Below are 12,269 nucleotides of genomic sequence, written 5' to 3'. Positions count from 1 at the left end.
GGTTTCTAATGGACATAATTTAGGAAATTGTTGTGAACTTGATTCTTTTGGTTGTATACCAAATTGATTGATTATTTCATGAGTAATGTTGGTATTGTAATGTGATGGGATAAATGTTTGTAATTTTGAAAATAAAAATGGCTTAGTATTTCATCTAGTTAATTAGTATTGAGTACTATTGTGTTATAATGTGATGGATAAATGCCCATGAGAAGCTGTTAAGCATAATTGCTATGGCAGAAAGTCGATATGACCATTATGTTGTAATGAGATTTTTTTAAAAAATATTTTCAAACTTACTTAATTCGTTTAGTAATTTAATAATTTACTCAACCTTCATAATAGATACTTATAATTCACCATTCTTGTAATGAAAGATCTAGATGATACAAAGAGCTTCCACAAATCAGAAGAGTCACCATGCTTGAAAATAATAACACTTACTGAACTACACTATACTTTGAAGTTTGAATGAGGAAAAGAGAAGGCAACTGCAAATAAAATTAGTAACAAGCTATTACATCACTTAACCAAGTCCAATAACACTATAAAGATGGTCTACTATACATATGCTTACAACACAAATTCAAACACAAATATGGTCTTGTAAACTCCCTACGGTATAGGAGAAGCATTCTTTTGATATCTGGCAGAAGAAGGCATTCATTGTAGTATTCTAGTAAACTTTGGTTTCAATCTTTTGCTTGGCATCTCCTACCATGATCTGATAACAGACAGTTAGTTCACAAACCAGCATAACTATTATTCAATTGAACAACTTCAGAAAAAATAGAACATTGGAGATGCATTTATACAACCCACAACAACCACATAATCAAAATGCCACAATTTTGGCAAATTTTAGATCACTATAATAAGATACTTACAATTCCACAATTTGCTAGCACAGAACGACTCACCTGATCTGTGTTGAAGATGAAATTCTGTTGTTGAGTATTAAATTGGCATAGAATGACTCAACTGTACAACTGTACATACCTGAAACAAAGAAACCTATAAATAGTAAATAGAGATCTTTAGCTACAAATACAGTATAATAAGCTAATTGCTATCTCACGGGTACCTAACAATATTAAATAAACCTTCTTTCGGGCCTTTGCATATGATTTCTTCATAATTTTTTTTATCTTAGATTGTTTTCTTTTTGTGGGTGGACGACCTCAAGATCGTTCCTTTAATAGAGAGTGATCATTTTTGCACTAGATCCAGATACTTCCTTTAGTTTTTCACCATCTTGAGTTAATGGTGACAAACTGCAATCTTCTTCCGCCCTTGAATGATATCTTTGTGTCATCAGTCCATAATATAATTCATAGGAACCTCAATCATCTTCTTATTTATCAACATAGAGATCATATGCTTACATAAAATTCCCCGAAACTCAAATAAACGGCCTAAACACTTCACTTGACAATCTAATTCAGTGTAATGTACCTTAAAGGAAACTTCATGTAAATGTTCTCCATTTTTACCCAACATTCAAATATTAAAGTTGTCCCTCTTGCTTCACTAATGAGGTATTGCAGAATATCAATCCTCTTATTTTATCTCGGAACAACTTAAATAAGTTGTTAGTGTAGACACTTTAAAATTATCGTCTTTCAATGGGATAACCAGTTATTATTGGTATGATAGAATTAAAAAAAATTAAAATCCAAACTTTTTTCTTTCTCCAAGTTCTTTAAACAAAGCATTATCATACTTTTCAATAAATTGCTTTAAGAATGTTTTAGAATGAACGTGGTTATCAAAACATGCATTCATACTTTACTTCTTTGAGATATGGACATATTTGCCAAAAGTTATCTTTGACTTATATAGGTATCCATGTATTCTATTCTTCATGCAAAAATTTCAACTAATCATTGTTCTCCAAATTAAACTCCTTAATCATTTTCTTCCAATTCTCATCACATTCATCAACTGTAAGTAAGTTATAAATAATGTTTTTCAATTGTTTATTTATCATTTTATAATGAGCATTACCACCTAATTTGCTAGAAGTTTTTGCATGATATGCCTAAGACATAAACGACGATGAGAATTTAGAAATACCTATGCAATTGCAATTCTCATGATTCAACATTGGTATGTGATTATAGCCTTTGGAGCATGACCGAGCATACATGCCAACTAAGATTTGAATAACCATATGAATGTTTCTGAATCGTCTCTTGATAATTGTTGCGTAGGTAGAGCCATCAAGAGAGGAGTGAATTGCCTATCAACAAAAAAATAACACCCTTCCCGTTCTTTCAACTCTAATTAAAAGCAACAATAATAAAAAATTAAATTAACAACTAAAAAGACGAGGCAAAAGATTACTTGGTTACAACCTAGGTGATTGTTAATCCAAGGACAATAAAAAAGCTCTAAAAGATCTCCTTCGGTGAAGACGGAGAAGCCTTTTACACTTGTTCATTATTCAAACAGTTACTAGGAAATGAATACAGGAGTTGATGTCTATTTCCTTCTATTTCCTAGGTCCATCGGTCTTTTTATAGCCCTTGGAAAAACTTATCCATAGCTGGAAGAAGCCTTCAATACGGTGGAAGGTGCCTCCAACGAGGGAAAAAGGGATAAGATTTTATCTCTTTCCAACGGCAGAATTGCCCAGTCGAAGGCGCCTTCAAAGGGCTTGAAGGCGCCTTCCATGAAAGGTTGAAGGCGCCTTCTAGCAGAAGACTCCAACAGCTGTCGAGCTCTAAGCTTCTTTTCTTGCTCCTCTCTCTTGGGTGATTTAGGCCAATCGGAATAGGGCTCACCCGAACCCATTTTCCGGTCTTCTCCTCGAGCAGACTTCCTCTCTGACTTCTTGTCCCTCGGAACGTCGTGCACGTCCTTCTCGTCCACTGGTGTACTCTTCCGCAGTGTCTCGTCCTTCGGATGCACCTAGCCTATCGGCTCCCTTTCCGTGCCATCATTCTCGCTAGCTGCATCTTCCGCTCGACTTCTTGTGTTCCTAAGCTCCTGCACACTTAGACACAATGATCAAATACTAACAGGACCTAACCTGACTTGGGTTGATCATATCAAAACTACCACGGAGTTCCAACAATAATAATCTACATCTAAGTAAAATTGATTGGCCATGATGATTCACTTCAATAAATAGAGCAAATGACATGTCATATAACTATTAGTCAAATAGGTTGTATCAAAAGTAATGACCTCAGAAAAGTAATCATATGAAGCTCTACATCTTACATCTACCCAAAATACATTTTTTATTCTATATTATTCATCTAAATCAAGCACATAAAAAAAATTGAATTTTAACTTTGCATGCTGCAAAAATAATTACTTAAGACTTCAACATCTCCATCCCCTAACCCAACCTTCTAACTTCTGAAATATAATTTCTACACTCTCTCATCAAATGACAAGTTCTCATAGCCTCTAGCTTCTACTATAAATGATTGAAAACTTTTATTCAAAGTTATTCCAGCTTGATCATTTAATTCGAGTTTCCTCTTTGTCAATGAATCCAATACTTGATTACATCTAAAATGTCATGATTTTCTAGGGCTCAAGATATGATTATGTTCAAGGTAGGCACTAGTTATGACAAAGAATTGATCATTCTGAATAACAACATTAATCTTAGCTTTACAATTTATTGACTTGAGAATTAGTCTGATCACTTTTGGCACATCCAATAGAGAAATATTTTTTACTTTCCATCATCTCTATTTTTTCCACCTAATATGGAAATATCAAAATCAACATTTTGAGCATATGATTACTTTCCCTTCAAATGAAAAAGTCATTGCTATCTCAGGAATCTTGTCTCCAATAAAACTAGATGAAACTTTATTCACATACTCATTCTCATTATTGTCCTCATTTGAATCAGTTTTATCTTGTTTCATGACACTTTCTTCACCTAGATTTTAGTATTGTTATATATCATTTCTGTTCATCATATTTTAGATCAATTAAAAAAGAAAATTTAAATACATGATACTAAGTCACGGGATAAAGAAAACAGACCAAAAACGCGATACTAAATGCGAATCAATCGATGTCATTCATTGAAGAACCGTAACTCCCAAATAATATCAAAAAACAAAATCACAAAAACACATTGAATGTGATGCTATTTCAGCTTCTCATAAATTCATTCTTCTCATTCTTGTCATGGAAATTCATTCATGACTTTAGGACGAGAGAACAGAATATGAATCATTTTAACAACCCAAGAATGAATGAACTTCCTCAGCAAAATAATTACTAAGTAAAAACATAGCAAATTAAAAAATGAAACGCCCGACAAAGGAGAGGAGCGGCGGAAAAAATTCATTTATGACTACAAGAGACTCCACGTTTGTACCAATGGTATAATTTGTACTTGTTTTCGTTTCGAGACCGTCGATGTACGTCCGGCGGAGAAATGGACGGAGGCTGTTGAAGGAAATTTCTTCTCTGTTAGGTTGCTGAGAAGCTCAGGCAGAGAGAGCTGCCTGGAAATTTCGCCGCTTGTAGGCCGAGGAAGTTCGCGGACGAAGCTTCGCTGCTCCGTGGGAAAAATTCCAAACGAGAAACGAGCTGTGGAAAGAGCAAAGGCAAGGGAACAAAGAAGAAAAGGACCCACATTCTCACTAGTAAGCCCATATAGATTCAAAATCCATAACGAAAAAGATAGAATAGAATGAGAGAGCAAGAAGAGCCATAAGGACCCACATTCTATCACCAGCAAAGGAGCTACAAGCAAAGGGATGATATTGATTTAATTATCTCAGTTCTGTTAATGAGTTAAGATTAAACAAAAGAAACAGTTGATTCTAGTGGTTAGCATTTGACCACATCATACAAAATCATAATATCTTTTGTACAGTTATTGCCTTCCCTAAACTGTTGGGTTGCTTCCCTAACCCACTTGTCAAAATGCTGAAGGCTATGAATCAACTCCGGTTCAGCTTGCTTCTCCAATTTTTATCCCCTTGAAATTTTCTCTCCAGTGCATAGATTTGGATAGAAGGGAATGTTGATTCTTATTCTTATTGTTCCATTCCAGAAGCAGCAAGAAGCTCAGATGCAATCAATGTGCCCGAGCATCATCATTCATCCTTCCAACATACTTTGTTTTTGCACAGTATTACCTCTTCTCAGGTTGCCAGCAGCTATGCAAATTGTCAGTTGCTGTAGAAGAAATCATAATAAATAAGACACATATTCCTTGTTTCCAACTCATAATAAAATCCAATGAGACATTACATTTACCAGCTGTAGGCTTCTGCTCAGCTGTGGGCTTCACGGAAAATGGTGGCAGAGACATATATGAGAACGTAGCAGAAATTGGAGATAGAGGAGAGGCTGAGGCAGACTGAGCTGCTACAGCTAGCTGAGCAGCATTAAGAAAGCTATTTGGTGGCAAACCCTTCAAATTTTTAGCTGCAGCAAGAGAGTTCACTGCCATGGTGGCTTTTGTTGGATCCGATGCGGTCGGAACACCAGCCAATGTAAGTGCTGATGTGGCACAAAGGGAAAGCATACCGGAAGCAGATGGACCTGAGTTGTGTTGCTGCTGTTGTTGAGTTTGTCTTGATTGTTCATATGGCCTCTTCTGATAATATTGAGCTGCAGAAGCATTGGATTGAGCACATTGAACTTGCTGCAAATTAGGATTAGAAAAGAAGAGCTGAGCCTCAGAAGATTGTTGTTTTGGTTGCTGAGGCTGTTGCTGTTTAGTGGTCGAGCTGGGGGCAGGAAGTTTCTGAGCATGATGCCCTAGAATGGATACCATGTTTGGGTTACTCGTGTTTGACTTTGAGCTAGGGCTTGATGTTGATTGCTTTACATTTGTTTGTTGACTAAGCAAAATTGCAGAAGCTTGAGGACTAGGTTTTAAGTGTGCAGATGCTCTAGGGCTGCCACCAGCGCTCTTTGAGATTGAATTCGAGGGGGATCCAACAGCCACTGTGGCAGAAGATGACGATGGACTGCCACAAGCCCCAGAAAGGTGTTGACCTCCCTGCTTATTTCCATTAATGCCAAAGGATATCTGAGTTTGGTGGCCTTGGGAGGGAAGAGACTGTTGGGATGCTCTGCCTTGCAGTTGGAGGAAGTTGTTCTTAACCACGGGAGCAGGTGCTGCTCCACCAGGATCTACACCTCTTCCAGCAGACGACTTGCCCTGAGGCCAATGGATCGGATTGCCACCTTGTATAAGAGCTTGAGGAAACCCAGTTAGAGCATGTGGGTTCTTAGAAATTGTAGAACCTGCAGGCAGACTATCATGGTGGACCCCAACATTGTTGCCTGAGTTTGAGGGCTTCGAGCGAGAGGATGCAAGATGGTGCTGCATCTGCAGATGTTGCTGCTGGTGCTTTGGAAGATGAATTAGATGTTGCTGTTGATGGGAATTACCAGCAATGGTTGTAGCTGTGAGAGAAGTACTAGCTGGCATGATGCCTGCAGAATGGTCAGACAATCTACTTGCTGGAGGTTGAATGGGCTTATGTGGTTGGGAAGACACATCAACTGAAAGAGAGGATTGCTGAATACCCTTGCTAGCCACTACAGTCTTTCCATCCGCTTCATTTATATTTGTATTCCTCAACTCCATAGCTAGAGACTTCCCATCTTCAGATACATGGTTGATCTTCTTGTGCTCAGTAGCTTGAGCTGCAACAGCTGCTGCCATCTGGTAGTAACCATGCCTAAAAGTTTCAGGAAGGCTTTGCAAAATGGCATGATTTTCTGCCATGGAGAAGTCAAGATCTGGTGGTGCATTTACAACGCCACCCGATGCAAACGGTACTGTAAAAGCTTGAGGTAACAATTCTACCTTCATGTTCTGCTTCTGTTGTGCCTGCTGATAGATCGGCTGATTATTCCCATGACTCCCAGCATTGCCCATTTGAACAGAAGCTGCAGTAGAAATACAGGCAAAGTACTCAAAATGAATTAATATGGAAATTCTTCAACATAAGTCTCTTCTGAGATTGGGAAATTGTACCATCTGCAAGGTGGAGATTTGCATCCACACCCTTGATGCACTCTTTAGGACGAGCTTGCTGGGGCAGGAGATCTTGCATCTGAGTAGTAGCTGGGAACCCATTAGTGCTTTGCTGTGAATGCTTCTGTGTGGACACGCTCAAAGTGCTTGGATTCTGGTTGCTTTGTTGAACATGAGGCGATGATTCTGCTTGTTGCTGTTGATGTAGCCGTAGTTGTGAGTGAAGCAAGTGAGAAGGGTAAAAAAAGGGCATTGGTTGAGCATTATTATTTCCTCTAAATGGAGCCCCTGTATATTGGGAAGGAATAGGAAATGGATATCCATTGTTTTGCAGAAAAGCCACGTACTGAGCATCATTTGTAGGCATATTTGCAAAATTCAGGTTCATCGGAGTTGCTGATCCACCAGCTCCATTGCTACCCACAGACGAACTGATAGCAACAGATGTCCGCACCTCTGCACCAGAGCTAGTAGTTGATTTTGCTGACCCAGCTCTACCAGCACCAGCTGCCACAGCAGCAGGCTGTAGTAGCTGTGGTTGGTTTATGGGGAATATGAATGCAGGACCATGCTAAATAGATGGTAAAATCAATCAGCAACAGATTAATTATTTCTTTTATCAATTCAAACAAGGACAGGCAAAGAGAATCCTTACTGGAATATTACTTGCAGATCCAGACTGAGGCATTTGTTGGAGAATAAGCTGCTTTCTCTGGGCAGTTTCGGAGATTGTATTATTGGCTTGTAAGATCTTCTCCTGTGATGCATTTTTACGTGTGTATGATGAAACTACTACTGGTGCCCCTTTAGTGTCTTGCAATGTGCCTGCATTCGTGCTAAGGAAACCTCCCTGCATTTGATTTCCAGAAAGAGAACTGTCCAAAGATAGAACCACATTATGATTATAAGGCTTAGCCGCATAGAATGGTGTAGCTCCAGCTCCAGCAGTCCAGAAACAATTCATCCTTGCAAATTTCTGGTAGTTGGATATCATCTTTGCTATAAAGCAATGTGTAGCACAGCGGTTCGGACGAGGATGAGATTGTAGAAATGCAGGTGGCTGCAACACAAATTATGGGAAGCAGAGTGTGAGACTACTGCAGTGAATTATTTGGAAAGTGAATGTGCGAGCATAGAGAGAGAGAGAGAGAGGGGGGAACCTGCAGGGAACAGGATGAATCTGCAGTTCCATTTATCGGAGCCGCGATCTGCAAAGGTGGAACTTGACCCATGTATCTGAGGGTGACAAAGATGAATAATCAAAATTCAAAACCGATCCAAATAGTTCCAAATACAGGATTAATTGCTCACCCGTAAGGAGGAATCGCCCCTGGCCAAGGTCCAACTGTCAATGGCATATGGAGCAAGGATGCTGATCCTAAAAGGACAAAAACATAAACAAATGAAAATAAAAAAACTCAAGTGAGATAACCAAGTGACAAAAGATCAAAGAAGAATTATTTTTCACTGTTGGGGAAAAAAAATTCCACACCAGATTTCCCCGGTTTAGGCTCTGCTTTAGGATCTTTAGCTTTCTGCTTAGATCCAACATCCTCTTTCTTAGGCTTCTCCAGATCAAGTTGAAGCTCCGGGATTTGCCTGATGACTGCTTGCTTCTTCAAACTAGTATCTTTCTCGGCTGACTTCTCAATCTGATGCTCAACTTTCATCACTGCAACCACTGCAGGCTTTTCCTCTGCCTTATCCTTGCTCAATTCAGGTGCCTGATAATGGTAGCAGTGAGTTGGAACATGTCAAAATAATTTTTACCAGCTTGTGGTCATTTTTTTTTTGGCAAAACCTCCTACCATCTCAATATCCAGGCCCTGTAGCTTATGGTCCGAGTCAAGGACATTAAAGTCATTCCCCTCTGGAGATAGCTTTCCAGGAAGAACCTGCAATAAAAACACATCTTTTTCAAATAAATTGCCCATGACGAAATCTTGTAAAAACCTTCAAGGAAGCAACGCTGACTCACCATGAGATCGAACTTAAATTTTTCCTCCTTGATTCTCTGGGGCGGGCTGTAACATTGTCAATGGTTTGAGAATTAAGCATGATTTACTAGTAAACTTTAACAACCTCCAGAACTTACATCTTTTTAGCGGTAGTTTCACACAGGCTGACGTCCACGTCTACTCTTGGTGACAGAACGAGTTCTTCCCTATTTTCCACCCTATCTCCTTTAATGGACCCTCCTGTCGAGGGAAGCAGATCTTGAATCTTGCTCTTCTCAGCCTTTGCCGATTCCTGCTGTTGCCCGTCGAAGAGCCCATCCTGAGAGACCGAAATATCAACAGGCGCACCTCCAGTTTTCACAGTAGGAGTTGCACTGTTGCTTCCTGATCTTGGCGATAAACCTTCCGGATTCTCATATCCCACTTTGGGAGCAGGTGCAGATAAACTTGAGATATTATGTAAAACCACTGGACTCGTGGGGCTTTCTTCGCCAAACTTCACGGGTCTTGGTCTTTTTTGCTTTGGAGCTGAGAGGGAACAACAATTAGAGAAGAAAGTTTCGTGTTTTTTTGTTTTTGGAAAATCATGGGTGGAAGTAAATTTGGATGACAAAACCCACCAATCGTGGGCAACGAGGCTGAATTAAAACATGAAATGGACGAAGGAAGTGCAGATGCATATGCTGCCGGAGACGGAGACAGGGAACTAGGTGATGAAACTCTCGATTTAGCTTCAGTGCCTGATCCACCATCTATATCCCTAGAATCCATTTTGTGGCCATCTTGCTTTGCAAGAGTGTCGAATTGCCTTGTCATTCCAAACAAAACCTCCGCGATCTCAATCTCGATTTCATCTTGGCACAAAGATGCCGATTTGGAGAACTTTGGCCAGTGTTTCGCTTCGTTCGTCGGCTTCTGATGCCATGTTTACAACAACAAAACATAAGGGGGAAAAATGTAAATCATTTAAAGCTACCTAAGAACAGATGAAAGATAAATTATCAGAATTCCACCAACCATCTTTTTTCGAAGGGAACCGTTGGAAGAAGATGGAGAAAGTTGGGCGGTGGGAGCAGGACTTAGCCTCGAAGGCGATCCGGAAGCCTGGCGAGTGATATGCTCACCGCCGCCAGCGCCAGCGCCAGCTCCACCTCCTCCTGTAACTGGAGGTTCATGCGCCCTTTTCGTAGATGCTGGAAAACCAGGAGAAAAGAACGATGTGAAGGGGGAAAAGTGGAAAATATCAGGGATTTTTCCCAGAGACTTTCTAAATTTATCGCCACATGCAACTCTCAGTTCCTACCTGAACGAGCTTTTCTTGGTACCGGAACGCCAATCATCTCGTCTGCCTTCCACTTCACCGCCTTTGGCAGAAAGCTCTTCCGGGGCAGCTGTTGGTGCTGGTGGTTTTCTTGCGGCGAGGAAGCCGCCGCAGAAATTGGCATAGGAGGAGAAGACGGCGGCAACCGCGCGGGAACCGACACGTCTTCTTCATCTTCATTCTCGTCATCCTGATCCATACTCTCCTCAGAGCTCTCGTCGCCTTCATCTCTATTGCTTCCATGAAGCAACCTCTCCCCTCTTCTCCTCCTGCTCCGGCTGGATCTGTCCCGATCTCGATCTTTCTTGGTCCCTCGATCCCGCAGCCTCGTAGATGTCTCACTAATCTCCATCCTCCCATCCTCTTCTGCCCATCCAAAGGAAAAGTTAAAATCCGAGTAAAACAAAAGAAAAAATAAGGAGACAAAAAACAATATTGGAAACCGAACCCGGCGAGTCTCTGAAGCTGCTGCTGCTGCTGTTCCTCTGCCTCTTCCTTGACGACCCTCCGCCACTTCCGTTTGTCGCCGCCGCCGCCATGGTACCTTTCCTCGCTTCACGATGCCTCTCCATCCGTCGTTGTCATCCAATCAGGTCACCAGGTCATCCCCATCCTCCTGTGCTCCACCCGGCCAGTTATCTCCGCCCTCCGGCCGCTGTTCTTTCCCGCCCAAAAGGCTCCAGATCCAGGTCCCCTTCAGCTCCGATGTGACCGGAATCCTCACCCGAACTCAGAAAAAAAAAAGGAATATTCCGGGCAGATCTCCTTCCCTCCACCCTATCTCCTCCTTTCTCTTCCCTATTCTCGCCACTTCCTCTATCTTATGGTGGTCTGCTACCGTCGCCTCCTCCAGCTGCCCCCCATCCGCTGCGCCTCCTCTTTTGTCACTTGCCTCAGCGCTTTCCGACGGCCACGATCGCCTCACGCTCCCTCATCCCTCCGCGCTCATCCGTCCGGCCCCACCATCCCCATCCAACGGCCCCGGCTCGGCCGTGCCACCGTGGCGTTTCCGCACGCAGTCAGATCGATAAAATTCGCCATCGCGAAGGGCCACCCGACCGCCACGTGTCCTCCGCACGGCCAGTCGCATAGTTCCTTCCCTGCGACGCTACGCTCCGCTCATCGCCCCGTCCCCGTCGCCCACGAGACCCACGTGTCGCACAGTTTATGCAGTTGGATCCGGCTTCCGACGTGGCGATCGGGAGCGTGTGCTCCGGGACTTCCGAGGCAGACGAGTCACCTGCCTCGGACGCATCGTACGGTCGATATTGCTCTGGAGATGCTGGGGAACGAACAACTACCGGCTCGGCCCCACTTCTGTAGTCGTCGACGTGTCGACGTGTCTATTAGTGGGATCGCCTGGTCCCACGTCCCACCCAGGCCACACCGCAAAGCACTTCCCTTTATGATTATTATTAGGTCAATATTTTATTAAGCAATAAATTATATTTTTTTGATAGCAAAGAAAAACAATATTTTATGGAACCAAAAATTAAAAAATTGAATAGTTTATTATTTCAGTTGATATCAACCCTTCGAGATGAGGCAAACATTTAAAAATATCGCTGGTATGATTAATGCACTAAAAAAAACCGCATTTGATATTTAATAATCTTACTTAATTAAAAAAATAAATTAATTAAGTAAGACCCGTAACTCCATATATAAATACTCATACGTCGCTACTTAAAAAGGAAAAAAAGTTCCATTTCAAAGTGGGACCCATATGAATACATAACGCTGGGCTTAAAACTAAGTGTTTCCATTTTTTATCCATGATTCTTGAACGAAGGAAACTTGAGTTATTCATTTATTTTATTTGTTTATTAGGTAATTATTATAAAAATTTTCTTATTTATTTGTGATGATTAATACAATATTTTACTAATCTATTTTAATTTGAATAATGGATAAATAATGATAAAATAATTTGATTATCCATAATTAGTTATATAATCAGGGTGGAATTAAGATTAATCAGGTTCGTGCCTAGATAGGATTGACTCTT

General features: G+C 41.0%; 1 protein-coding gene across 3 annotated transcripts; it reads right to left on the bottom strand.

Moving 5' to 3' along the window:
- Positions 1–4,726: 4,726 nt before the first annotated feature.
- LOC122051053 (protein TIME FOR COFFEE-like) lies at positions 4,727–11,125 on the bottom strand. Of its 3 annotated transcripts, XM_042611982.1 has the most exons (15): positions 10,710–11,125; positions 10,244–10,627; positions 9,958–10,133; positions 9,561–9,855; positions 9,078–9,468; positions 8,961–9,006; positions 8,791–8,877; positions 8,475–8,706; positions 8,294–8,360; positions 8,143–8,218; positions 7,638–8,042; positions 6,983–7,553; positions 6,812–6,894; positions 5,239–6,667; positions 4,727–5,163 (listed from the first exon to the last, which is right to left on the bottom strand). In XM_042611982.1, exons 1-15 carry the CDS (start codon positions 10,831–10,833, stop codon positions 5,120–5,122), a joined length of 4,410 nt encoding a protein of 1,469 aa, XP_042467916.1. In that variant the 5' UTR covers positions 10,834–11,125; the 3' UTR covers positions 4,727–5,119. The 3 variants fall into 3 exon arrangements, with proteins under 3 accessions (XP_042467916.1, XP_042467914.1, XP_042467915.1); XM_042611980.1 differs by having other exon boundaries at positions 5,239–6,894; XM_042611981.1 differs by having other exon boundaries at positions 5,245–6,894.
- Between the last annotated feature and the right edge of the window lie 1,144 nt (positions 11,126–12,269).

This window comes from Zingiber officinale, chromosome 3A, assembly GCF_018446385.1.
Source record: "Zingiber officinale cultivar Zhangliang chromosome 3A, Zo_v1.1, whole genome shotgun sequence".
NCBI classification, from domain to species: domain Eukaryota; kingdom Viridiplantae; phylum Streptophyta; class Magnoliopsida; order Zingiberales; family Zingiberaceae; genus Zingiber; species Zingiber officinale.
Note: the sequence above shows the minus strand (reverse complement) of the source record. Positions and strands in the feature narration are given on the sequence as shown.